Below are 26,409 nucleotides of genomic sequence, written 5' to 3'. Positions count from 1 at the left end.
CTCTTTGTGGTAATTTCCCACAGAAAAAGGAGTGATACAGAGAGTATCACTGCTTGATCGACTGAGTTATAGGCACATCATCAATACTTAGAAATGGAGATAATGGGAACCAATTGCTCTCTGTCACTCACAGAGATGGTGCGCTGACTTCATCAGAAGTCAATTTGCCGTTATTCAAAGGAATATTCACACATGAACTTCCTGTTCAGCTAATGTTAATGCCAGTGTGAGGATACATTTGAAAAAAATAATTCAAACATCACAGAGAGAATAAAGTCAGGTCCTTGACAGGTGCACCTCTGAGGTGTTCAGGTTCTGTTTTGTTCATTTTGTGAGGTGCCAAGCAAAGGCACTGCTGAAGGGCTGATGTCAAGGGAACATGAGGATGTGCAGCACACTCCTGACAACATTTCCCCCGGCACCCCACAATCAAAGGGGGCTGAAGGGACCCCGAGGTCAGCAGCAGAGCGTTCCACCGCCGAGAGGTTTTCCCGCCTTTGAGGGTGTGTGCTGCTCCTCCTCAGCCCACTGAGGGGTAGGGGTGCGCAGGGTGGGGCGAGGCACGGCCCCTCACAGGTACCCGCAGCATCTGCCTTCGCTCCGTGCTTCTGCCAAGCAAAAGGCCTTGCCTTGAGCGTGCTGCACTCTGGAGCCTGTGAGAGGATCTCACTTGGACGCAGGCACCGGCTATTAGCAAACTACAGGTCAGAAAAGCAAACGCCACTGCAAGCTGGTGGACACCGTTGGCTGGGACTGCAGCAGTTGTTCCGCTGTCTTCTTACGTTGTGGTGAGACTTCTGCAAAATCAAGTGTTTTAAATGCCAGAGGGTCTTCCAAGAGTGAGCAATGAAGCAAGGTCAGCACCAGTGCTAGCGCTGGTCCTCAAGATGGGTGGAGCTCAGAAAAACAGTGAGAGGATTTGGAGTGCCTGTTACAGAGTAATCGCTTTATTCAATTCAAATGTGCTGCTGAAAAATCAGGAGAGCCTCTTGAGCATTTTTGGTTATATATAGTTTTCAGTGTTAAATGAAACAAAAAAGAAACCTTAAATTCCAAAATGAGGTCATCATAAGCAATACTTAGAAAATGATTGTAAGAGATGAGGAGGTGGAGAGTAAATAATGGCGTCAGTTTTGTGGCAGTTGAAAACACGCGTTAAATCTTTAGCCTATCTCCAAATAAATGTAGTTCAAAATGGAAGTGGGATGCTTAAGAAAAATGCCTTTGGAGAACATAACATGTAAAAATAATTACACCAAAAGTGATGAGTTTTCCTGCTGTAAAAATACAACATTAAAAATACAGCATATTACTTTTAATGTATTCTTTCTGTTCAGCAGGAGTTATATTCCCAGTGGCATCATTGCTAATGCTGCCAAATGCTTAGCACGTCCTGTCTTCTACATAAACAAATGATGCCATGGAATATGAAAACACAAATAAAACAGCATGCAGCATGGCAGCTCCCTGAGCTTCCATCCTCAGTCAATATTCAGATGTTGAAACAATTTCATAAGCACGGCATGGAACAGTGATAGAGAAATGGATAAAACAGTGCCCACGATGAGGACTGGAAAGATTACAGCTTAGCATTTACATTGTACATGTAGATTATCAAATAAAACATGTAATTGTTTGTCAAAATTGAATGTCCTAAAAAATTATTTGAAACTCAATTTGAATAATTCATTACATTGTAATAAAAATTACAGGCCATTAAGATTACCACTTTGAAGAAAATTACCAGTATCTTAGAAGTATTGATTCTTAAAAATGACTGTTTTTTAAAGAATAGTTTTTAGTGTTACATAATGAATTCACATTAGTCCCTCTACTGCTAATTAGAGGAAATAGGGGACGCGAGAAAACTCTATTAAACACACAGAACAATTTCTACTATCTTACTGCTTTTCTAAAGATGTTGCACATACATAAAGACCTGGAAATATTCAGTTTAGTTCTTGCTCAGTTGATCGTTTACATGTATATTTCAGCATAACTTCATTATAAGCACATAGATGTCGAAACGTCTTCAGTTTCTGGGTAGCACACACTTTCTATCTTCTGGATCAGCTCCCTCATTTCATCTTTACTTTACTCCATGTAACAAAGACAGTTTATACGTTCCTATGCAGAACTGATGATTTGGTCCAGAATATATGCTTTATCTGCATTGGAATTATTTGATGAAGCCTGATGTTCTAAGACACTTGAAATATTTTTATAAACATTCCTATCTTTTCTTTCAGATCCATCTTGCAATTGCATGCTGAAGATTCTGTAAGTAAAACTCCCAGTAAAAACAGGAATTGTGTTACTAATCTGAAATTACACGGGCGTGCTTCAAAATATTGATCTTTACTAGCATGGTGAGGTTTATGTTCAGCAGTGTCTCATCTCTGATACTAGTATGGATTGTTTATAAGAAAATATGTATGTAGCTTTAAGTCTGAATAAAGTATTAGAGCACATAGACAGTTAAAAGATGGATATTCTGTATTAATATGTACCTTCTAAAAGCTCCTTTGTTTATGTAATATGTTTTAAGTTAATTAAACCTAACAGAGATTCACTCTTTTCCTCTAAAAGATGCGCAGTGGAAAACGAGCATTTTGAATCCATTCAACTTCTTGTTTTTAAAAGTGAGGATAGGAAAACCAATATGTTTCAGTAACACATACAGAAAGAAGTATCTCATATGTTTTAAAAGCATCATATGTGGTTTTAGCTAAAATTGTGTCACTGTGTCTATGGAAATGTATTCAGATTTATTTTTTTAATTGCAACAATTTATTACATCATCTAACAGTTTGATAGATTGGCTTTGGTCTTTCTGACATTAATTTTATCTCTTAAAAATATTAGGTTTTAGGTTGGCTGAAGTTCAGATTAATGGGCAAAAATAGTTATAATTTTTTCAAAAGTGTGAAGTGCTCTGCTTATATTTGTGGATAAGAAATCTTCTGAAAATTAATAGATCTATTTTTTATATATGCAATTGTCACTGGATGAAATGTTCCAGAAATAAATGAATCACAGCCATGAAGAAAATCAATGTGGTGAATCTTGATAAACTTTTAGATAACTTCTCAGAGATAGAAAAGGTAAGTGAAAAAAAGCCTTAAAAGAGAGTTGAAATTGCTATCTATAATTTTTTTTTTTTATATTGTGGGAAGCTTTTCAATTATTGTCAGCTAATTCTGATTAATATACCTTGTAATACCAATGCTGTTTCAAAGCTTTCTGTACTGGCTCTATCTCACAGTGATACTAGTGATTTAAGAGAACCATGGAATCATGCAGTTTCCTGTGTTGGAAGGGTCCCACCAGTATCAACAAGTCTAGCTCCTTCATAACACACAGATGTATGTGGCTTCATACAGAAATACCCAAACGTTCAAATCCTATGTTCTGCTCTGGTGCAGACCGTTTCCTAAGGTCTCAGCCCTCCCCTGCACAGCTCCACACCGTTCCCTCGGGCCCTGTGGCTGTCACACAGAGCAGAGCTCAGCGCTGCCCTCCAATCCCAGAGAGGAGCTGCAGCCACCATCAGGTCTCCTCTTGATTCCTCTGTTCTGGGCCCAGCACACCAAGGGACTTTAGCAGTGCCTCACACACTGTACCCTCTGGAATCTCCTCCACCTTCATAGATCTCATTTGAATGCTAATATTTCTATTTCCTTCTCAAACTGCGGTGCCCAACCTGTACCCAGTGCTCAAGGTGAGGCTGCACAGCTCAGAGCAGAGCAGGACAGTCCTTCCTTCACCCACCTGGCAGTGCAGGGCCTGAGGCACCCCAGGGTGCTCCGGTCTCTTTGGGCAGCCAGGGCACACTGCTGACTCAGAGTCTATTCACCATCAGACAAAATGTCCAGAGCCTTTTTGGCAGAACTGCTCTGCTGCCTCTGGATACCCCAGGTCTGTATGTACAGCCAGGGATGCTCTGTCCCAGCTGCAGAACATAGCACTTGTTCATGTTGAACTTCATATGACCGGTGATTGCTCAGCCTTCCAAACTGTCACAGTTTCTATGCAAGATCTGTGAAGTCTGAGAAGCATTTGTTTCTGTGCTAGAATTTTAATGGTGCTGAAGACAATTTTTCTCAAGAAAAGATTGGAATATCTCTTTCTAACAGACACTTCTACTGTTAATAGCAGTATTACAAAGCTCTGCTGGACTTTTGCTTCAGAAATTGTTCCTTGTTCTAGAAATTGTTATTAGTATAGAATGAAATTCTGTTTGTTCTTTCTTTTTTTTTTTTTTTTTTTTCCCCATATATATGCACTGAACTCTTTATATAATTTCTTAAAGACTGATCCACTGAGGAAAGTTGGTACTGGATTCCTTGTTAAGAAATTACCTTTTTGGTAGTTGATCCCATTCAGTAAATCCACACTAGAGGTAATAGAGAAGCAGTGTCTAAAATAAACATAGTGTTTCTCATGAAATATATGTACATATATATAAAAAATAACAATTTCTATTCATAAAGATTACTCGTGTTGATTCCCAGTATGGCATTCACAGCTTCTTATACAAAGCAATAAAAAGAATTTTGTGAGGATCAGTCTCAACCATGCACTGTAGAATTCAGAAGGATACAGATCATTGCTACTTCTTAGTTCTGCAGGGTAATCTGTCAAATGCATAGACTTTCAAGTCTGACACATGAACTGCATGAAGATCAACAAGGTCAAGTGCAAGGTTCTGATTTTGACCAAACTGGGTGAGAAACTGACTGGAAGAAATCATGCTGAGAAGAACTCAGGGGTGAAAAGCTAATTGTAAGCCAGCAGTATGCACTTGCAATCCAGAAAGCCAATTGTATCCTGGGCTTCATCAGGAGAGGTGATTGTACCCCTTTTCTCTGCCTTCATGAGGCCCTAACTGCAGTATTCTGTGCAGTCTTGGTGATCTCAGCATAAGAAAGGTGTGAATCTGTTAGAGCATGTCCAGAGGAGGCCATGAGGATAATCATAGGTCTGGAGCACCTCTCCTATGAAAACTGGCTGAAAAAGCTGGACTTGTTCAGTCAGAAGAAGAGAAGGTTCTGGGGAGGCCTCATTATAATCTTCCAATATATAAAACAGGCTTGTAAGAAAGATGGAGAGGCCTTTTACCAGGCCCTGTATGACAAGACAAGGGGAACAGTTCTAAACTATTTTAAACTTGAAGAGGTTAGAATTAAATCTGATAGAAGGAAGAAATTTTTCAGAATGGGAGTCATAAAATGCAGGAATTCTTAGTTGTCCTAAGAATTTGTGGATGCTTGGCTATTGGAAGTGGCACATCGGCCAAGTAAGGCTGCACAGAGTTTTGAAACAGGAGAAGATGTCCCTGCTCGTAGCAGGGGAGTTGGACTGGGGAACTTCAAAGATCCATTCCAAACCCAGAACATTCTACAATTCATCTTTTCTATGATAGAATTTCCAGGAAGTCAAATAATATAAGCTTGTGACTGCGATCCTGTTAAATGTTACTTTTATATAAATTTAAAACACAAGATATGAAACTTAAATCAAAAGCTATTAATATAAAATTAGTTTGTTTTTTTTTTACCCATCTCCTAGAAAATTTCAGAAATTAATGAAGCAAACAAACTATCAGCTCTTCAGCTGGAAAAATCGAATAGGTTGTTAACATTAAGCCAATCAAGGGAGGAATCAGTAAAAGAAGGTAAGGTCTTGGCTTTTTGCTAAAAAAGAAAAAAACAAAAAAAAACAAAACAAAACACAAAAGAATGCTCTTTGCTTGTAGTCAGGAAGTTCTAAGAAACACTTCTATTGTTTTTAGTCACATAAAGCAGTAAGAATGTTAGATACTGTGTTAAATGTAGTAATGCTTATTTCATGGCATGTAATGGAATCTACCCTTCTACCAGCCTATCCTCTAAGGAGGTGGATATAACAGAAAGAGATCAAATCTTTAAGACAGAGCTTTCTCTTCTGGAACACACTGACTATGCCTGAAAATAGCTTTGTTCTTTGTTCTTTCAGTGGCACCTACAATAATCTTCTCTATAGCTTTTTTAGGGACTGAGGTTAGACTAACAGGTCTGTAATTTTCAGTGTCTTCTTTCATGCTGTTCTGGTAGAAGTGCATAGCATTGTCTAGCTTATAGATAACAGCAACCTCCCTGGAATTCTGAAGTCTTAAATACAAAGACAGTAGTGCTCGTTCAGGTATCCCCTATTTGTGGTTTTTGAAGATGAGAGATTGCATTGTGGCAGTATCTTTTTCTGCATCTTTACTCTTTCCTGAAGTATCTTCTACTGAGCATTATGATACAGAACAGCAAACTGAGAGGAACTCTGGCTTAACGCATTAGAAACATTTGTTTCTCTATTGAGCACAAAAGACAATGAAGGACAGTGATTCAGAAACAGAGCAAGATGCTTCACTATTGATAAAAACAAAGAGGAGGTTTTTTATATGAAATAGATTTTAAAGACAAAAAGAAAAATGTTGACAAAAAGAAGAAATTATTGTTATCATAAAACCCATGGGATAAAAGATTATGAATATGAAAGAGACAATGCAGTAAGTCAGAGCAGCTGGGACACCATAAGCAGAACAGACTGAAAACAGATGGAAGTCAGAAGTGAGGTTTGGGTTGTGTGAATTGCCTCACTTCAATGAGATAAGAGTGAAATGACTTGAGGAGATAGTTATGCTGACAAAACTGGGACGAACAATCTCTGTTGTTTTGAAATACATGATGAAAAAAAAATGTGGATTGCAGAAATCCAAGTAAAAATGCCAGAGTAATCAGCATGAAATATGAAATTAAGTTCAGCAGCAGCAGGAAAAAATTAAAAATAAAAAAATTTTTAAAAATCTCAGTAATATTCAAGGTGCAGTAATTTACAAATTATTAAGGACAGGAGGCAAAATTTTTGGAAGCTGATAACTGTGGTCTGAGATTAAGAGAGACTGCCAACATGTTAGCAGCAGTAAAGGACAAAGTAAAAAGAGGTAACTTGAAACATAGTAAGATTTCCAAGAGGTGTCTGTGAAATCTGTTTGGTAATGAGATAAATGAGATACCAAGGGCACAGAATCTATTTAGAAAATAAGCTGATCAGTGTGGCTACATTCCCTAAGCTTAAAATGTGTACCAGTAGAATACTCCAATAGAATTCTAGCAGACCACAAAATTCAAAGTGTTTATGTAAGTAACATTTTTGAATGACATTCATTAGAGGTAATCAAACAGTATTTTCTCAAACCATTTTGTTCAGTGCATTGCCATAATCCGCAGTGGATGTTGTCAGAGAAATTTTCAGGTAAACATGAGTTACTATTTGCTGAGCGTCAGCAGTAATTATAATGTTAAAAATACTTTGAAAGGACATTATAGGTTATTAGGTAATTATAAATTACAGTAATTATAAAATATTTTCAAAGCATTTTGCCTTTTACTTTTAAAATTGATAAGGCAGACTTAGTAAATTTAATAAAATTACTAGTTGAAGTTAAAACACACAGTACTTTCAGACTCAGAGCACTGGAAGTGTTGTGTCAGGTAGTTTTGGTCGTTGTATCAGTGCTTGATAGTCAAAGAAGAGTGGCACTGAAAAACACTTTTCACTTCTCATGGGGATATAGAAGAGTCCTGCATGGAACTGGAGAAGATGTTTGGGAACAATGTATCATTGATTCTTCTATTCTTGTTCTGGCAAGAGTTATCCGAACAGACTATACATGTGAGAATGGCTTTTATATAATGATAGGGCCAACTGTGGCTTGGAAAAGAGATTTCTTCTAGGCTCATGCCCCAGGCCACTTCCCAAAATCCAGCTCAGTCACATTTCCCGAGAGTATCAGTAGAACTGATCCAAAAGCAACTGAAATTTCTGCATTTGAACGGCAGCATCAAATTTTTAATGAACAGTGTCAAGATGCATTCTTACTGTGTGTAGTTTCTCACGTCGAACAAGATTCTAAAGTTCACCTTGTTGCAAAATTAACACAAGAGCAAGTGAGTTTATAGGATAGATAAACAACTGAGCCTTAGCAGTAGACCACAAGGCGATTCACAGAACAGCTAAGGAAAAACATAAGAGACCACATGCTGGTGAACGGTTCACATATGATTCCAAATAAACATGCTGCTTTCAGCAATGGGGAAGAGAGCAAAAGCAGTGTGGAAGGGAAGGCTGCTGTTCCACTTACCCTGAAGGACTTTTGGCTGCTGGGGGTGGAGGAAGTGGAATTTTATTCTGGCTGAAAAACCCTATATTATTATGAGAAACTGAAATGAGAATAGCATTTAGCACCCCAAGAAAATTCCAAAAAATGTAAGTGAGAACCTGAGAGCTTATTGACGTCCTTGATTGCCAGAAGTCTTTTGCAACTGTGCAAGATAAATGAAGAGTGGGATTTCTGAGGGATATGAAAAGGAAGGAAGAAAATTTATAAAATTCAGTGGGGAGAGGAGTGTGAAACTCTTTAACCAAACATAACAGAAAAAGATGGGCAACCTGGCAACTGTATGCATGTTCTGAAAGATAATAAATGAGCTTTGTATTGTTTTAATATTTTCTTTACTAAAGGTGAGATTCAGGTCCACAGTTTTTGTTTAGTGTATATCACTGTGATCAACTTGAGATGGACAAGTTTGGTATTCTTGTTTTCTGCTCCTAAATGTTTTCTATACTGACTAAATGGACAATCGTGGTGCAGACTGCAGTTTTGAATAAAATCTACCGTAGTTTTTGAAAGAAAGCAATTGCATTATTTCCACTGAAAACTGAAGGTGGATCTAATGAGTGGTTTTGTTTTTGTTTGACCAATAATTACTTCACTTTCTTCAAATATTTCTTGCAGCAAGAATATATTGCAGCCCTGGATTTTGCATCCAAGTAACTAAGATGAGACTGGTATATTGAATGATACAATTCCATATGGCACCTCCAGTACTATGTATTTGTTGGCTAGTGTTTTGAACTCGTTGAAGAAAGAGGAAAGCAAATACTTTCTGTTATAAGTGTGGATGGAAGTATCTGCAATGAATTGTGAATACTAGATGTGGGATAATATTGATTGGCTGTTCAGTCTTTCTGTGTGTAGGGTGTATTCTTTACAGAGAAGGAGCCACACTAATGCCAATCCGCAAAACTGTGACCATTTACCAAAACTGTGCTTTCTCTTCCTTAACGTAGGCAAGCAAAACTGTGAGCTCAGTACTTTTTTTCTGGTCAAAACTGTACTTTAACATGAGAAAAATGCTAATATATATATATATATTTTTTTTTTTTTTTTAAGATAATAAAGATAAGGAAATATTCTTGGGATTGGACAAAAAAAGTAGTTTACATCTAAATACCTGTGGTTCATTGTAAGACTATCTGCTGTCAAACTGTTTACTCAAATGCATAGATGTATTTACAACGTGTGCATGACTTTCTAAAATATATAGCCTACTTTTTCAAAGGAATGAAAAATTGTAACAGAACCTGTCAGTATAAATAGACATAGTGACCTAAAGCTTCAAATTTTGCACAGGATTATTCCACAAATGCTGTTGATGTGATGTACTGCATGGTGTAGGAGCTGACAGTCACTGCTCCTATGCCCTTAGCGCTCCCCCTGCTGCTTTTTTAGAAGAATGGAACAAGGGAATGACGGCTGGCACACAGCTGTGTGAAAGGCAGACTTAAAGGAGGAATAGGTTAAAGTTCAAAAAGTTTGAGTAGAAAACCAAATATTGGAATCATAATTCACCATCGTGACTTCAGAATTTGTTTATGTAGACTTCAATTACAGGATCTACTGTTTTCAACAAACTTTCATCTTACAAAAAGCAGTGTTATTTAGCATATTTTATCTGTTGCAGATATTAAAAGCCATTTCAGAAATGAAGTGGTACTATGAAAACAGAAAGAAAAGGTTTAAGAGGAAGTAACCTTAGTTTTAGTGTCCCCAGTATTCCCTGTCTGAATGTTTTGTAGCTTAACTGTTAGAATTACAAGGAGCAGAAGCAATGTGAAAAGTTTTCAATGAGAACAAAATGTTCTGTTATAGGTAGCCCATATGGTCTTCAAATACAAAAAATGAAATTATAGAATATAAATATGTAGGATAGCAACAAGCTGCATGTGTATGCACACACAGAACTATTCTGTGTTGGTCTTATTAAAAACATTTTTGGCAAAAATGTTGTTAGTGAAGAAGTAAACCAAACCTTAATTACATAAAATTGCTGGTGTTTTGATGCGGAAAATTTCATTACTGCCAAGAATATGATGGCATCCTTATTTGGTGGCTAGAAAAAAAAAAATAAAAAAATTGTATGCTTGTTAAATTTGAGTTTAGTCTGTAATCACGATAAAAGCTAAAAATAAGCAGTAGTAGTTTAATAGTAAGCTGTTATCTGCACAGCCATTAAGAAGATTTAGGTTTATGTTTAATCAAGGTAGTTATAAAGCATTTGAGACACATTTGTAAACAAAATAAAAATAACTGCAAAGCATGGTTAAATGGTATGGATCTTTGAAGTCTTTCGTGTTACAAATTTTGCAGTTTTTGCATTCAGACATGTGACAGAAATTATTTCAGATGTGGATTACAATGAAGTATTGGTATCCAAAATATCCAAATTTAGATGCTTACCTTAAAACATAGGAAGTCTAATTTGTCAATGTACCATACCTGTTTCATTTTTTTTTCACTTATTTACAGTTATACAAATAATTTTCATTTATATGTAGATACACATTTTCAATACCTGGAAGCTTGAATCTCAGAGTGGGTATCTGTAAAATGAGGAGCACGTCTTCTTTCTACATGCATGCAGAGTTGCGCTCTCATGGATGTGCACACTGTTTGCAGTATGTCCTGTGACACAGAAAAAAGCCAGTGGCATACTAAAGCTGTCTCCTGACCTGGAAAGAGGCCTGCAGGCATGATAAGCTGCTGACCATATTGACTTAACTGAATAACAGTGCCACATACAACTTTAGGATTAGAATCTGCTGATCAGAAGCATCTTATCTCATTCAAAAGAAAATTCTCACTTTCTATAACTAACAAGATCGTGGAGGTGTTTTATTTCCAAATCATGATACCATTCCTTGTTCTCTTCACCTTCTTGTTCTGGGGAGAAGCTGTATGCCTAGACGTGTATTCAAGACCAACTATGATAATGAGCATCATAATTCAAATACAATAGAATTAAGAAAGTTTGACTTGAATGGTTGAACTCGCAGTGTTCTTAAAGCATGCTTTCTTATGTCCTGCCTTTAGCTTGTCTTGAGTTTCCTGTTCATCCACCTTTCTTTGTTGCACAGTGTGATTGTCGTCTTACCAACCTCTGTTCCTTTTCAATTGGCGTCTGGCACTTCTCTTCATTGTTGGCTGCTGCATGACTCACAGTTCTGTCATCTACCTCGAAAGTAGTGCCTAGCTCTGCTGGGTTTTGCCCCTCCCATCTACATCTCAATTTCTTCCACATCTACCTTTGCAGTATCAGGCTTTTTCTTCATAATACTGAAGCACCTCTCACTACCACCATATCTAACGGGTGAAGAGATTGACATCAGCTGTTATTACAGAGCAGCAGTTAGCTCCTGATACAGTGGCAGAAGTCTTTTTCAGTTTTTGGGCTATTTGTCCGAGTCCTGAAAACTTAGCAGCAAGTAGTGAAAGATCTCCAGGGAGCACGTACAAACTGGGATTTTCTGAAGTCAAGCATTTGACTGAATTTGAAATTGACAGGTTTTCAGAGTGGAGGTCAAACAAATATTTGATGAAAAGTAGATGTCTCCATTAACAGCTTAAAAGTACCTGTAATGAAGTACAAGTATTTTAGCAATAATGGTCATTCATGTAATAAGAGGGCAAACGCATGAAAACAAATGTCAGTTGACATTTTAAGAAAGAACCATTTTTCACAGCCTGTAACAGATATTTTCTTCGTGTTCATTTTATTACCCTTGGATGTGCAATTCAGCTACTATAAGCTTATTCTTAAGCATGTTTACTTTCAGTTTGCATGTCTTGCAATACTTTATGGCAATTTATAACCCTTACTCTGTGTAAAGCTTACATATTTAGCAGCCTTGAAATTAGTATTTAGCCAGATTCTGCAAGACATCCAAATAATATTGACCTAGCTAATATTAAGAAAACATTTAATGACATTTAATAAACATTAAGTAATAAAACATTTAGGACCTGGAAGGACAGATATTTTCAGTAAGTTTGAAGGAGTAAAATCTTGCAGCAGAAAATGTTCATTTAATATGGAAAAAAAATATTTTGGCTTCTATACTTCCATTATTAAAATATTTATTTGCTGATAGTATTGTAAAGAAAAATTCTTCAGTCCTCTCTTCTTTCCTTTACAGATTGCAGAGTTTAATGGAGATTATCACAGTGCTTGCTCCCCACTCTGGAAACTCATAGTTGAATCCAATGACCTAAGGCTTGCAATCATTTTTTAACTCCTCTCCTATGAAGTGTTCACTGATTTTTCCAAAATAAACTGTAATTCCTACATATACCAAATGTTTGCTTAGCTACTAACAGCAGGCTTTCCTCTTTCATGATATTATTTATGCTGAAATCCACCAGAAAACCAGAGACTTGGTATAATAACATCGCTAACTAATTAGAATCTCAAGTATGAGGTAATTTAGGTAGTTGTTACCAAAAAGCCCAACCTAAGAACAAAACTGTGTAGATTCTTTTCTTTTTCTGAATTCTTGGTCTACTGTTAGAAGGCTGTGAATCTTCAGGCTGACTTATACAGTGCAAGTGAAGTTTAGATATATATGGTCAGTAAAGACTTACTGCATCTTCTTGCAAAAGACGTCCTTTTCTGAAGTTGTGTGATGAATTAAATAAGGTTAACTCCCAGGGAAAAAGACATTTCCAGTTCTTAAAGACTATCAATCACCTTTACAGTAAGCAAAGAGTTATATTTTTCCCACTATCCCCAAAAAACAAGTTGAACATTTTTGAAAGACAATAAGGAAGAATTATGCTTGCAATTCTATTACTCAGAAATGTATATTATTTTCAGGCGTTTTCATTATGTTATAAAAACACTGTTTAAATGTGAAGCCCATTATTTTTTTCAATTGCCATATTAAAGTGGTGAAGAAAATGTTTTCAAACAGTGGATTTTTCACTTCTAGAATGTACTGCTCTACGGAATGTGATAAAGGGTCTTACACAAACTCTTGAAAACCAGTGTAACATAAAAGGTAAAAGAAAAATGTCCTTACGTGTACTGTGCAGTAATATTGTATGAACAGGATTTTTAATTTTTTCTTTCTGTTCACTGTGTTTTTTAGAGAGAAGCTCACTAGCATCCAGACAGAAATGAAACAAAGTATATCTAAAATCAATCCTGTACAGATTTTGGTGATCTATGTTCTCAGTAAATGTCTATTACTGTTACTCTGCCTAGAATCCACTCATTACGGAATTCCGGTCCTAGCGAGATTTTTAGTTAATAGTGAGATATAAAATCTATTTCAGCATAGCAAAGGAAACTTAAGAAAAAGTGGGAAAGCATTACTCAATCACTGAACTGTATTTTCTTAAAGCATTTATTCACAGTCTTTGCTAAAGTGCTTTGTAAAACTGGAGTCTTAATCCTCATCTGAGGGAGGCTGAAATTTGGCTGTTATCCATAAATTCTTGATAATTGCTCGTTGTTATTTTAATTAAAAAGTAAAAGTACCTAATTTTTATACATATCATATAACAACATATTTTTATAGTGCAGACTAGTTATCATATTTAACTATATATACCCTTTCTGCATTCAAGGTACCTTAGCATAAGCGTTCATAAAACTCTAAAAATTGGAAGTAAATAGCTGTTTTTAATAATCAGAATGAATTTTGCTAATCAAGAAAGCACTATCTGCTTTCCTAAATTCCTTATGAGACACTGCTTTACAATTTGCGTGTTTGCTACCACTATAAACAAGCTGTAAAGGAGCTCATACAAATTGAGTAAGCTCTGGTTTTGAGAAACAAGTACTTAAAAAGTTACATCTCTTAACTTGAAAGTATTATTGATATGATAATAATCTTTCATTTTTTGAGCATGTCAACTTTGTATCAACTTTGCATTTGGTTTTCTTGAATGCACAGGTAAACAATTGCTAAAGATTGCTTAAAGCAGTTCAGTGTAATACCATATATATATTACAACTATACAGTGAATTTTCTTCTTCAAATAAATTGTACAGACATTGTGTATCTCTGTAAGTTAAGATGATCACATCCAGAAAATGTCAGGTCTCTCTAGAGTCCAGACAATTTAAAAAAAAATGTGAATAATTTTCTTTCAGGCTTCCATGCGTCATTTACCTTTTAGTGTATTGTTCTTTTCTGTTGTTTTTTAGATGAAAATGACAGACTGAAGGCAAACATTCATGTCTTGGAAGATAAATTAAGGGCTTCTGAACAGGTTTGTCAGAATGATCATTCTTTAATAGGAGGAATAATAACAGTCATGTATCTGTTGAAGCAGTTCTCATACCTTTTTACTCTTGAGTTTGCTACCAATCACGTTAGTATTTCACTTTTCCTAAAGTTCATCCTGTGTAAAAAGAGAAAAGTTGTTCTAATGACAGTCTGAGAGAGTTTTACAGGAACTAAAAGGTCAAAACTACACAGTGCTGAGAACTCTGGCTCAACCTGAGATATGCTCATTTCTTACCAATACTTAGTTTTAAAATCTACTTTTTACACATAATTTTTTAATAGTCACGACTGCCTTTGTAATGCATCTGAGCATTGCTCTAGTTCGTGTCTATCTACAACAGAAGGTTCTGATGACATCTTGGGAGTAAGCACCTCTGCACTGGCAGTTAGAGCAAATTACTTGATAATTCTGGAGTATTTCTCTTTGATGTAAATTTAAAATAAGAATGCTCAAAGTACTAACTTGAGTGTCTGGGCCACTAGCTTTAATACCACTGATGTTTCCACTGCTGCCAGTGTAAAGTTGTGGAATTCTTGGTATAAGCAATATTAGCAATCTGAGATACTTTAAATACAATTTCTTGTTGCACAATTCTACAACCAGAAATTTATACAAAAAAACCTGTAGTTATTTAACCAACTGCAGAATCATACCAAATATTGCACTGAGGAAAAGCATACTACCTCTTCATTTGCCCCTTCTCCTAATACAAGCAGTTTATAATTTTATTTTAACATATAGATGAAATCTGCTGCATCTTTTATGTGTAGATTTTCATTGGGTTAAGTAAGATATAGCTGGACATTTTAGTGTTGAACAGATACAACTTAAAACAACCACAGAATTATAGAATTATGAAGAACTGAATCATTATGTATATTTTGACATGAACAATGTGCTTTGCAGAAGGCTTTCTAAGCACAGACACCTGAAGGTTTTTATGAAGAATTTCTATGTTCATAGGAATATAAAGAGCAGATTGAGAAACTCACAATTGAAATTCAAAACAAAGAGGAAGACCACAAATTAGAAATAGCACAGTTGAACTGCAACATGAGAAAAAAAAGTAAGTTTTCTGAAGCCTGAATGTTATACAGCTGGATACCATGTCCTAGTCTGTAAGAGCTGTACTTCATTAGCATAAATGCAAAAAATAGTTCCACTTCCTCAGGGAAACACGACTGGAAAACAATTTTTACTTAGAGCCCAGGTGTAGTACTGACAGAACAAACATGAAAGCTAGAAGTGGATATTATCAAAACGAGTTTTATCTTAATTAAATAGACAATGGCAGTGAGGTATTATTGCAGCAACACCGGATGAGTTCCAAATCAAGTATAACAGAAACTGGGAGCTCATGCATAAAAATCTGAAGGAGTTAAATTTTGGGTTGAGTACTAACTGAAGAAATGCTTTGAACTTGCTGAAAATTTATTTAGGTAGGCTCCTAGGATGGTATTTCAGCTATACCTGAGAAGAGCAGGACTTGGTGCGAATAAATAATGCTGCAAAAGGAAACACTTGATTGTAGTATGGATTACATTTCATCACTGTCAGAGGTTTAAGAAGTAGGATTTTTTTAGTGATTCACATAGCTGTAGAAAAGCAAAATGAAGTCTCTGTAGAACGTGATGCTGCTTTAATGAAGCTCAATCTCACTATGGTTCCAGATAGATGGATAGATATTTGTGTTTGACAGAAATGGTTCCAACCTGTTGCTGAAGAAATCTCTGCTATCTGGGAAATGCTCTGCTTTTGTTTTATTTTGTTTTTCCATTTAATCATATTATGTAATTAATTTAATCAATGTATTTGGTGTTACTGTGATATTAGCTGAAGCAAAAGAGATGGAGTATAAGGAACAGATAGAGAAAAAGGAACTGGAAATATTAGAGCTAGCTAGACAGCTGAAAACTCAAGATGAAGAGAAGCAGAATGAAATAATTAAACTGCAGATAGAGGTATGTTTTCTGCTGAATTAAAGCTCAGTTAGGCATTGAGGAAACTTAGAAGACTAGTGAAAAATGCTGTAATTAGTGCATAACAATATGGTGGAGCCTAAGCCTGTTAAAAAGTGATCTTTAGAAGGGTCAGTGGCATTGCTCTCTCTTTCACTGTGGGATTTAAGTAGCTTCTGCTCAGAAATCTACACTTCTATCGACTGTATATGGAGGCTGAGCTTTGTAGTCTTCCTTTAATTTATTTTGAAAGTGTTGGTAATTTTTGACCTACAAAGAAATTAAAACAATGTTTTCTATTTATATTATTTTATAATTGTCTCTGAATGCTTGAAGATTTTCATTTTTTAGTATTTCCTTTCTATAAACTTCTGAGAGCTTTCAGACATGGAATTCAACACACATTTCACAGCTCAGTCCTCACTACAGAAAAGTGAAGGAAATAGTTCATATCTTTCCCATACTCAGTAAGACACAAGCTGTTCTGTAACAGAAACAGGGTGTTTGGGCTGAGATATCTGTAATATGTGAGGGGAGGCTTAAGAGGCTTTCAGCATCCTTTCCATTTCTCTTCCTGCATACACGAGACTGTGCTGCCAAAGTACTTTCAACTTTTCATTTTCATAGTGTTCTTTTTATCTAGTATTTCAGCAATACTTATGTGTAATGTGGTGGCATCAGAACATTTGTTCTATTTTCTTTTTCTAATATTTTGAAGTATTATTAAGAAATATAATCTGTAACTATCTTCATTTCTGATAAATTTCATTGTCCTACGACTAAACACTAGGTAATCGTGCAACAACTTTCAGATACAACATCCATTAAAGAAAAGAAAAAAAAGAAACTTCTTCTTGAATTGTTTAACATACTTTTTTTTCCCCTCTTATTGTATTGCTAATATTTTCTCTTCCCTGTTTCTTTCAGTTCAATGCTAAATTGGCAAGAGTTCAGAACAAAACAACAAAATCATATTCAGATGCTTCTGTTCTGCCACAAAGTATCTATCGAAGGGTACGTGCTCCAATAACTCATAATACTCAAGTATTGTTACAGCCCATTCTAAATGGCAGGGTTTTTTTGCTGTTAGTGTTTCATTTGCAAGAAAAACTTTATTTGGGAAAAGAAGTTCTGTAACCTACAGGATCTAGTCAATTTGTCCCTTCAACACTTCTCTCCCACCTCCAGATTACCTATTCTGTGTCCTTTTGCAGTTGGTACTGATAATGTCCAGCTTAACACCTTTGACATGAATAACAGCACAAGACCACATGTGAAGTAGTTATAGTACAGAATTGTTAACTTTGAAATTTGAGATAGAAATAACACTGATGACAAATTTTGCATGCATCAGTAGCTTTGTGGACTGGGGACTTCGTAATGTCAAGGAAAAGGATTTGAGGGGATATCATTTCTTTTAACACTGTGATAAAAGATACCAAGAAAAAAAACATTCTTATTAAAATATTGCTTGTTAGCAATAGCATATTGTATTGGTGCATAATCCCACCTGATAATTATGAATTTTTACTTGCATTTTTACAGAAACTACAGCACCTGCAGGAGGAGAAAAACAAGGAAATTGAGATCCTCCAAAACACCATACGGGACTTAGAGCAACGTCTTAACAAAGGCCAAGATTTGCACTTGAAACGGAGGCGGTTTTGAGTAAACAGCATGAAGCTTTTCAGTAGAACATACAAGAAACAGCGTATTTCAAACCGAGCACTGAAGAGTAAAAACAAAACACGAAGAAATGCTGAATATTTTTATTGAAATGTCTCATCAAATATCCCAAAGGCATGCATTTTGTTTATATTCAGTACTATTTTCTTGCTAATCGGCATTCACCACAAAAAGATTCCGCTTTCATAGGAGTAATAATTTTCCTATTCAATCATCATTAATTATGGTGTATGCTTTCAAAGCTGCTTTCCTTTCTTGAATACTCTGCTCATCCAGGAATCCTTTGAACAAAAGCATTTTTACTTCAGCATGGTTAATCAGAATTAGAAAACGTTAAGCTACATACAAAGAAATCATAAAAATGTCAGTGGTATATCGCCTTACTAATCAACACAGATAACAAATTCCATACTCTCATAAGCAAAGAAAAGTATTAAACCAAGACTGAGTTTGTCCTGTCTCTTTCTTGATAGAGGCATTGAATCTGCACAAAGAGTTGTTAATATTGCTTCTCACTTCAGGCATGAACCTATTGATTCAGTGGGATTTGACAAACTGTAGTAGTGTGCATCAGTGAAACCTGTACTATATTTAACCCTCAAAAGTTAAGTATATGATCTGTTACTTAAAAACAATGCAGTTACTGTTGTATCTTACACTTGAGATAAAAAGTTATTTTGGTCCACTGTTTAGCAATGAGCTGTGCTTGTACATAATTTGTATACCTAATTTAGAAAAAAAAAAAAAACTTTTGAATATATCCCCTCTTAATTAAAAAAAAAAAAAAAAAAAATTAAAATGTCTCCTTTGCTTATCTCCTGTTCTTGATTGCAAAATATCAAACAGGAGCCCCTAGGTCATAGTTTATGCTCCTGTCCTCACAAATGCAAGCAGAACGTTAGAAGAGAAACAAGACAGACAGATTAATCAACCAAGCAGACACCTTTCCAATTCAATTGAAAAACAAACTATGGGTTAATCCAATTCCTTTATAGCAAGAAATTTTCATTGATGGAGTTTGACCGGTCTTGCCGAATTCCAAGAGCACTGCTCTTTGCAAAATTTTAGCTCTACGCTCCTTTCATCTTAGTCTAATTTTTATTTGGGAGCAATAGAAATACCTAATCTGATAGCTTTTCCAGTCTTGCAATTAAGTAAATGACTCCCCTGCCTTTTTTAAGTGTTTAGTTTGTTTTTCATGCTCAATTGCCCGCCTCCTCCTGTCACTGTCAGGTGTCACTAGTTTCACTTCCTCCTGCTGCTGCTGACTCTCAGGCAGCAGTGAGCAGACGTCACTGTCAGGATTCAGTGATGTCCTCTGCTAACAGCTGGCCGTGTCACCTGCACGAATTTGGAAGTGCTCCGCGACACTGTCAAGTGACAGAATTTCCCAGCTCTTCAAACAAAAGGTGTCGACAATGGCAGCATCAGCTATCGGTTGTTGAGTCTGATGCTGTCTGCCAGTTTCAAGTTAACTGGTTTTTACAGATGGTTTTCCCCTTTTTTCATAGTTTTGTAACACGTGGAAGAACTTCCACTCCTTCTCCTGGAGGAAGAGTTTCTACCTGATCATGGCTACCTATTTGATCATGTCTGTTATGGTTAAAAACTCTGTGACGCCAACCACTGTGAGGGTGACGTCTCTGAGATTCAGGAGGAGCCTGATGGTTCTGATTTTTTGAATGACGACCACCCTCACGATGGTGGTGGTGGTGGTGGTGTCTGTGCTTGTGCACTTGGTGGCGATGATGCGAATGCTGACCACTTGGTTCAGGTTCAGGTTCTATGCCTGCTAGAGTCTCATCTTCTTTTTTGGTGATGTTCTCACATATATAATCAACATCAGGTTCCTGCAAAACAGAAACATCGTATTAAATTACTTGTAAGATATTAATTAACTAAATATTTTTGCAGTACCTAGAAAACCTATGCAATGAGATATCTGAAATTCTTGTTTATAAATATTTTTGATAAACTACTGGAGTGCTGCAGAGTATGAGCTACAGTCTGAATTTCCATCCTGAAGATAATAAAGCATTTAGCATTCTAGTTCCCATAAAAGTCAAGACACAGACCATCCAAAAATCTTTCTGTAATTTCTCTGTCCTGGAGGTTGGCAGGGAGTGGAAAGCCAAAAATGTTGGCTCCAGGAAGGGAATCTACAGCACCCTCTGAAAGGTCATGCAAGTATAAAAGAAAACATGGGAAGAAACATCTGCTTCCAAAGTTTGTCTTTGAGGCACAACAGTTCTCCATAACCCACAGGTCCCCATCGCAACTGTCACTTTTCTTGGTTGTGCTCTTGAGACAGATAAGCTTGTCTGTGGATTTCTGAAGATTCTTCAGTAAAGGTAGGTAAAGCAGTCAGCAATGCATACTTGGTTTCTTAATGCCAAAATTTAATTAAAAAAAAAAAAAAAAAAAAAAAAAAAAAAAAAAAGAATAAAAAAGGAAATTAAAAAAAAAAAATTTAAAATACCAGAGATTACCCTGGTTAATCCTCACAGTCAGCAAAAGGCCATTTAAAATGTCTTCTTTATTTATTTATTTATTTTTTAACCTAGCTGGCTGTAATTCTGTGAAATTCAGAGCAAGCAATATTTTCTGTCACATACTTTTCATGTTCAATTTCAGTGCCCAAAAAGCCATGTTCATCAGCCCACGTGATTCCAGCTGCGATTATTTGCATAAGCACTGGAGGCTGAAGAGTGAACAAGGTACACAGGTGCTCTGCACCTCGAGAACAGCATGTGAGGTGTTTAGCATTTGAACGCTTTGCACTGTCCCCCTTAAAGCTATCCCAGGGGGAAAAAAAGAAAAAAGTGATTGTTTCTGAAAGTGCTACTTTGCTGAAGAATGATTGGAACGTATAAAAAAGAATCCAGTGCTTACAACAGCACTGGTAACTAGACAGGACTCGCAATGTAAATTTTTGGGAATTACAATCAAAGTAATTGCTAATAAAAAGTATTCCTGTTTTAGGATTGCACATCTAACCTGCCTGAGGCCTGTGGTACGCTGAAAGCTATTTGATGGGAGCTAAAATAATGATGAAATTCATCACTACCTATCTGCATTGCATGGTAATCCTGAAAGTAGTTCTGATGTACACGTAAAATACAGCTCCTCTTTTTTTTGTGGAACAATCATGCCCTTGTATCACCAATTTTTAAAGAAACTTTTGTATAGTGCTCCTAAACATAAACTAAAAGGAACTGCAACTCAAACAGCTCAGATTCATCTCCACAGTAAAAATAAAAAGTGCCTACCTCTCCCCAGAAACTAAAGAAAAACTGAAGTAGCTAAATTCTCACTAACTGTATGTAATTCCACAAACAGAATTAGCATCCAAGATTACATTTAGATTTCAGAAAATGTTTTGCAGGAATTTAAACAGTCAGTCTATTCTAAATTACATAAACTTTCAAAAAATGCTTACATATTCTGTCACAACCCATGAAATGCTAACATTCAAAGTTGTCTTTTTTGATTAATCATGCCAACAAATATTGAGTATCAGGTTTTCTTTTCCCATTATATGAAGAATGAAACAAGAAAATACCGTGTAAGAGCAATTTCCACACTTGTTCTCACAGTATGCAATCTTAATGGCTTCTTCTACATATTGGAAAGACAGGAAGGAATAAGGAAGACCCAGGTGATATACTAGACGACCACATCTAGGAAAGAAAGAACTTCAAGGTTACATATACATAAAATTTAACATCTCATCTTAGTATACCTTATTTTACTTTGCCAAAAGCTCTTTTTCTCCAAAGAGCTCACAGTAACAAGCAATCTCCATCTCACAAACATCTGTCTGCTCAGCTGCTTTAGTACATGCAAAGTCTGCTTTATTAATGGATGTAAACACTTTGCTGGCAGAAATTTCTTGTTTATCTGCACTTAGATTGCCAAAGATTTACAATAGCAATACCTGCCCTCCTAATGGGGAGGGCAGTTAGCATAGGTGTACAAACCACTGCATGGACTTTGTATCCAAAGAATCACAGAATCACAGAATATCCCAAGACAGGAGGGATCAACAAGCATCATTAAGGCCAACTGCTGGCTCCACACAGGAACACTCAAACTTCAAACCCTATGTCTGAGAACACTGTCCAAATGATTATTAAATTCTGGCAGCTCTGGGTAATGATCACTGCCCTGGGGAGCCTATTCTGTACCCAAGCACCCCTCTGTTGAAAAGCCTTTCCCTAATCTCCAATCTGAGAGAAGGAATGTCTGAATGCAGCCTAACTTGACTTTTGATTGGAATGTACATTATGAACCATCTACATGAGCAATTTAGTGTGCACTGGGAGGGGGATTTTATGAATACAAAGCTGCATCATGTCTGTACTTCAGTATTCTGGTAGGTACTTAACCGTACAAATGGAACACTAAAAGCAGCTGGCATAAATGCGGAAGCTGTACGCCACTTTGATAAGCAGGTATCTGCAATGTCAACAGGAGGTCCTTCAGCCCTACCTTTAAACATTTGCCATAAATACCTAGGACCAGCAATGAGCAGGACATAAATTCCTAGAGTCATAACAGATTACAGCACAACTGTTGCCAAACCAATTAGTGTAGGTGTACACATAGCCAAGGGGTCAACAGTGCAGAACTCTTCAACCTTTCAAATGCCGTGGGCCAGGTGGCAGCTTTGCAGCTACTCCATGGACTACATACAGCCTGTCTGTCATATAGCAACAACTTTCCAATTGGTATATTTGCTGACTAATATAGCTAATTTGCCTAATTTCATCATATTGGAAAAAAAAAAAAAAAAAAAAAAAAAAGCTAAATAACTTTCTAATTCTTCATTACATTTCATTATGCATCAGTACAAAGACAGAACAGTCTTTGTTCTGTCTTTTACATAATATACAATTTACATAAAAATACAATTTACAAAATACATAATTTTGTCTATTACATAATAGTAACCAAGATAGGCATTTTATAAGTGCAAGTTCTCAAATAATTTTCATCACTTCAAAACCAAAAACTCAGTATTCCAACTAAACAGTCATTACTGTCTCTTCCAAAAGATTCTTATCCTAGAATCCTGTTATCAAAAAGCTAATTTTTTTCTATAGTTCTAAGTTTTTCATTCAGCTATAAGACACTTTCAGCAATTTCAGTCAAAATGTTCTAATGAAAAGTCAGGTAGCTTTTCAGGCTTGATTCTTCTTTCAAATACATGGACATAACAAAGTTGTTAGAGAACAAAACCAAAGACCGTAACCATGATATCAAACTCAACAGTCCAAAAGCCATCATAATTACTTACAAAGATTGTATGCACTTATCCCAAAACTTACTTAAGCAAAAGCAGACTTTTCTTTTGTAGCTTCCATTTCCCAGTAAAAGCGCACGTGCAGCTTGATGACTTTGTTGTGAAGTTATTTTAATGAATTAATACAGAGATCTACACATCATTACTCTAACTACATGTAAATATCTTCCAGTCTTTCCCTTTAAACACAAACCTGTCATAGATGAGAAAATCATCTTTGTTTCCATTTAAAGTAGTCCAGACATCAGCTTGGTGATCATCTTGTTGGTAGACAGCAATGTGGTCTGACACACTTTCCTGTAGTAGGTGAAATTTCTTTTGGGAATGAGGACTTTGATGGTTGACAACCACATATGAGATATTGACCAGTCCTTCATTCTCTAACTTCACTCGCAGGTCCTCCAATCTAGAAAGGAATGTGAAAATCAGCAGGCAATCATAGGAGGCTTTTCTCCTTTGCAATATGAAAATAAATCATTTGCCACATTCATCAAAAGTTAATGCACTCCATGTTGCCTTCCTTAGAGTGAGTTTTTTCCCCTCTAAGCAACAGTCTAGTAGTATTAAAACATTCTTGCTCTTTACCGTAAGTATAAGCTCTGTCGCAACTGAAAATGCTGAAGTTCTTTTCCAACATAAAGGAATGTATGACTGCTTTGCCATCAAGTCAAACCCTACAAAAGTCTGCATGCCTCAGTTCCTATCCTGGTACCTAGAACGCAGTACTAAGTAAAATAGCCATCTGTTAATCAGACTGAATTCAGTGTTATTTCCATGTCAGTTCTTTCACACTCTTCATGGTCTAACAAAGAGAACTTATGTAACATTTTTACTTAAATGCTGAGTTTGGGGTCACACAGTTTGTTAAAGAATGCAGACTGAATACATCAGGTAGTTGAATAACAAAGAAAGTAAACCTACAGCACAAGGTCAACAGCTCTCCCTTTCATTTCTTGTTGTCTACTTTCTAGAGTAATTAGAGTATTTCTAGAGTAATTAATTTCTAGAGTAAGTTATTAGTAGACTTGTCTACTTTCTGCAATAGCCAGAAAAGGACATCACATAAAAGGGATGGCAGCTGGGTCAAAAGAACAGCTACAGAATATCCTCATGACCTAGTTGGCCTCAGCATAATTACTACAGGATTGCTCTAGAAATAAAAATACTTTCATTTTTTCACTTTCAGGATGTAGTCTAGAACTTCAAAGTATACAGCCCTTTAAAAATGCATGGAGTCAAATCCAACCACTTTGAAAGTCAGCCACAAAGCCAGAACTTTGCCACTGCTATTCATAAATATATATATATATATATATATATATATATATATATATATATAACATAAAATATATAAATATAATATAATATATAAAATATAAAAGATATAAAACCCAGCTCCTGAAAAACTTTCTAAGACTATTGTAACATGAAGTTTTGCAGCCTGGGGAGTGAAACAAACATGTTATTACAGCGATCCTACTCAAGTTGTGAAACCAGCAATATGAAATTTCATGCCAAAGTGATTTCACAACCACTGAACCAAAGATAAGCACTGCAGGCAATTCATGTTTAGGCCAGCTCAAAATTATTTTCCTACTGCTGTTACTATCATACTACCTAACTGCTGGGAAATGGCCAGGTCAGCAGGACAAGGTCACTTAGGGCAGTGGTAATCTGAAGAAGCTACTCCTTGTTCAGTACACCAATAGTTGAGCGTGCATATTATCCTCAGTTGGCTTCATGAAGTGGTATTCGTGTTTTAGCAAAAGATGGAAAGGATACTGGTGCTCACCTGGAAGCCTGCAGCAGGCACAAGTATCAGCTAGCTTGGAGGAGAGCCACCACTGCCACCGACCCCCTGGAGTTCAGCATTGGGCTCTCCTCCCCAATGTGCCATTCTGGGGGCTCCTGGCACCGTTGGCTCTCTGCCCACCCTCCTGGGAGGAGGCAGAGAACCAGAGCCAGTCCCAGTCCTGCCCACATGGCTGGACTTATCTGAAAAGAAAAAAAATAAACAGAATGAGATCAATGCCTGAACAAAGTCCCGATGCTGAAATTCCCACGCAAAACACAGCAGGATACTGGCTCTGTTCAGTTAAAAAGAAAACACCAAGAATATATTTGATCCATTATGTTTGCTGTCTGACCATATTTATCTCGTTTAGTAGCAGAGTTCCTCTATAATATTTTTTTTAATAGTTCAAAAAAGCTGGATTTTTTAAAATGCTGCTAACCACATCCATTTATTCTGCAGTGAAAACAGTGGTGCTGAATTAGCTTACATCTGTGTAAGAACCTAGGTGCAAATCCAACCACTGACTTCACAGAAACTGCAGCAGTGTGCAGTGTGTTCAAAGCAGCAAGCATTACAGAAAATAATATTAACAAAAAAGAAGCAAAAGAAAAGACAAAGTTTTTTACAAGTCAGTTTGTAGCACTCGGATGTCATTGAGAAAAATCCTAAGGCAAGCAGTAGAAACAAGTCTGCAAAAAAAACAGGAAATGAAAATTCAAGTTCCAGGATTTGCCATATCTGGCTCCTATCACCCACGTCAGGTTCCTTTAATGCTCATGGGAATCAAAGCATTCAAGAAATTCTGTAATTATCCTTTCACTCCAACAGCATAAAAACTCTGGCTTAATACATTCAGACAACTCATTATTGAGAAATAAAATGTTAACATTGTTCCCAACACACCCTAGGCTGTGGAACTGTGCAGTTCCAGCGCTCACGTCTGACATTAAATACAGAAGGTTAAGGAAACAGCAAGTTCTGACACACGACGACACTGATGAAAATCACAATCTATTAAGATAAATGCATAAATGAAGAACACTGATCTTCCCAGGCAAGAGATAAAAGCTGCAAAGCCGGCAGAGCTGACAACTCCAGCTGTCCCCGTGCTGCTTTCCTGCAGTTCTACCGCAGTCATCCGGAACACGGTACTCCGAAACCGCCCCGCACACAATCGGGAAGCGGCCGGCCGCTCCGGGGTCCGTAACCACCGCAC

The 26,409-nt window shown here is 36.5% G+C and overlaps 2 protein-coding genes across 2 annotated transcripts; one reads left to right on the top strand and one right to left on the bottom strand.

Annotated features, from left to right (window-relative positions):
- Positions 1-3,041: 3,041 nt before the first annotated feature.
- CCDC152 (coiled-coil domain containing 152) lies at positions 3,042-18,075 on the top strand (the record flags this gene model as incomplete). The annotated part of the gene is made up of 8 exons (XM_079548309.1): positions 3,042-3,104; positions 5,572-5,677; positions 13,144-13,212; positions 14,367-14,431; positions 15,413-15,515; positions 16,283-16,410; positions 17,335-17,451; positions 17,953-18,075. 8 exons carry the CDS (start codon positions 3,042-3,044, stop codon positions 18,073-18,075), a joined length of 774 nt encoding a protein of 257 aa, XP_079404435.1.
- Positions 18,076-19,322: 1,247 nt separating this feature from the next.
- Positions 19,323-25,381, bottom strand: SELENOP (selenoprotein P; the record flags this gene model as incomplete). Its single annotated transcript, XM_079548752.1, has 4 exons — positions 19,323-19,943; positions 21,656-21,773; positions 23,592-23,804; positions 25,191-25,381. 4 exons carry the CDS (start codon positions 25,379-25,381, stop codon positions 19,323-19,325), a joined length of 1,143 nt encoding a protein of 380 aa, XP_079404878.1.
- Between the last annotated feature and the right edge of the window lie 1,028 nt (positions 25,382-26,409).

Source organism: Tetrao urogallus (assembly GCF_951394365.1).
Source record: "Tetrao urogallus genome assembly, chromosome: Z".
Classification (NCBI taxonomy): Eukaryota; Metazoa; Chordata; class Aves; order Galliformes; family Phasianidae; genus Tetrao; species Tetrao urogallus.
This window is presented reverse-complemented; position numbering and strand designations above follow the sequence as displayed.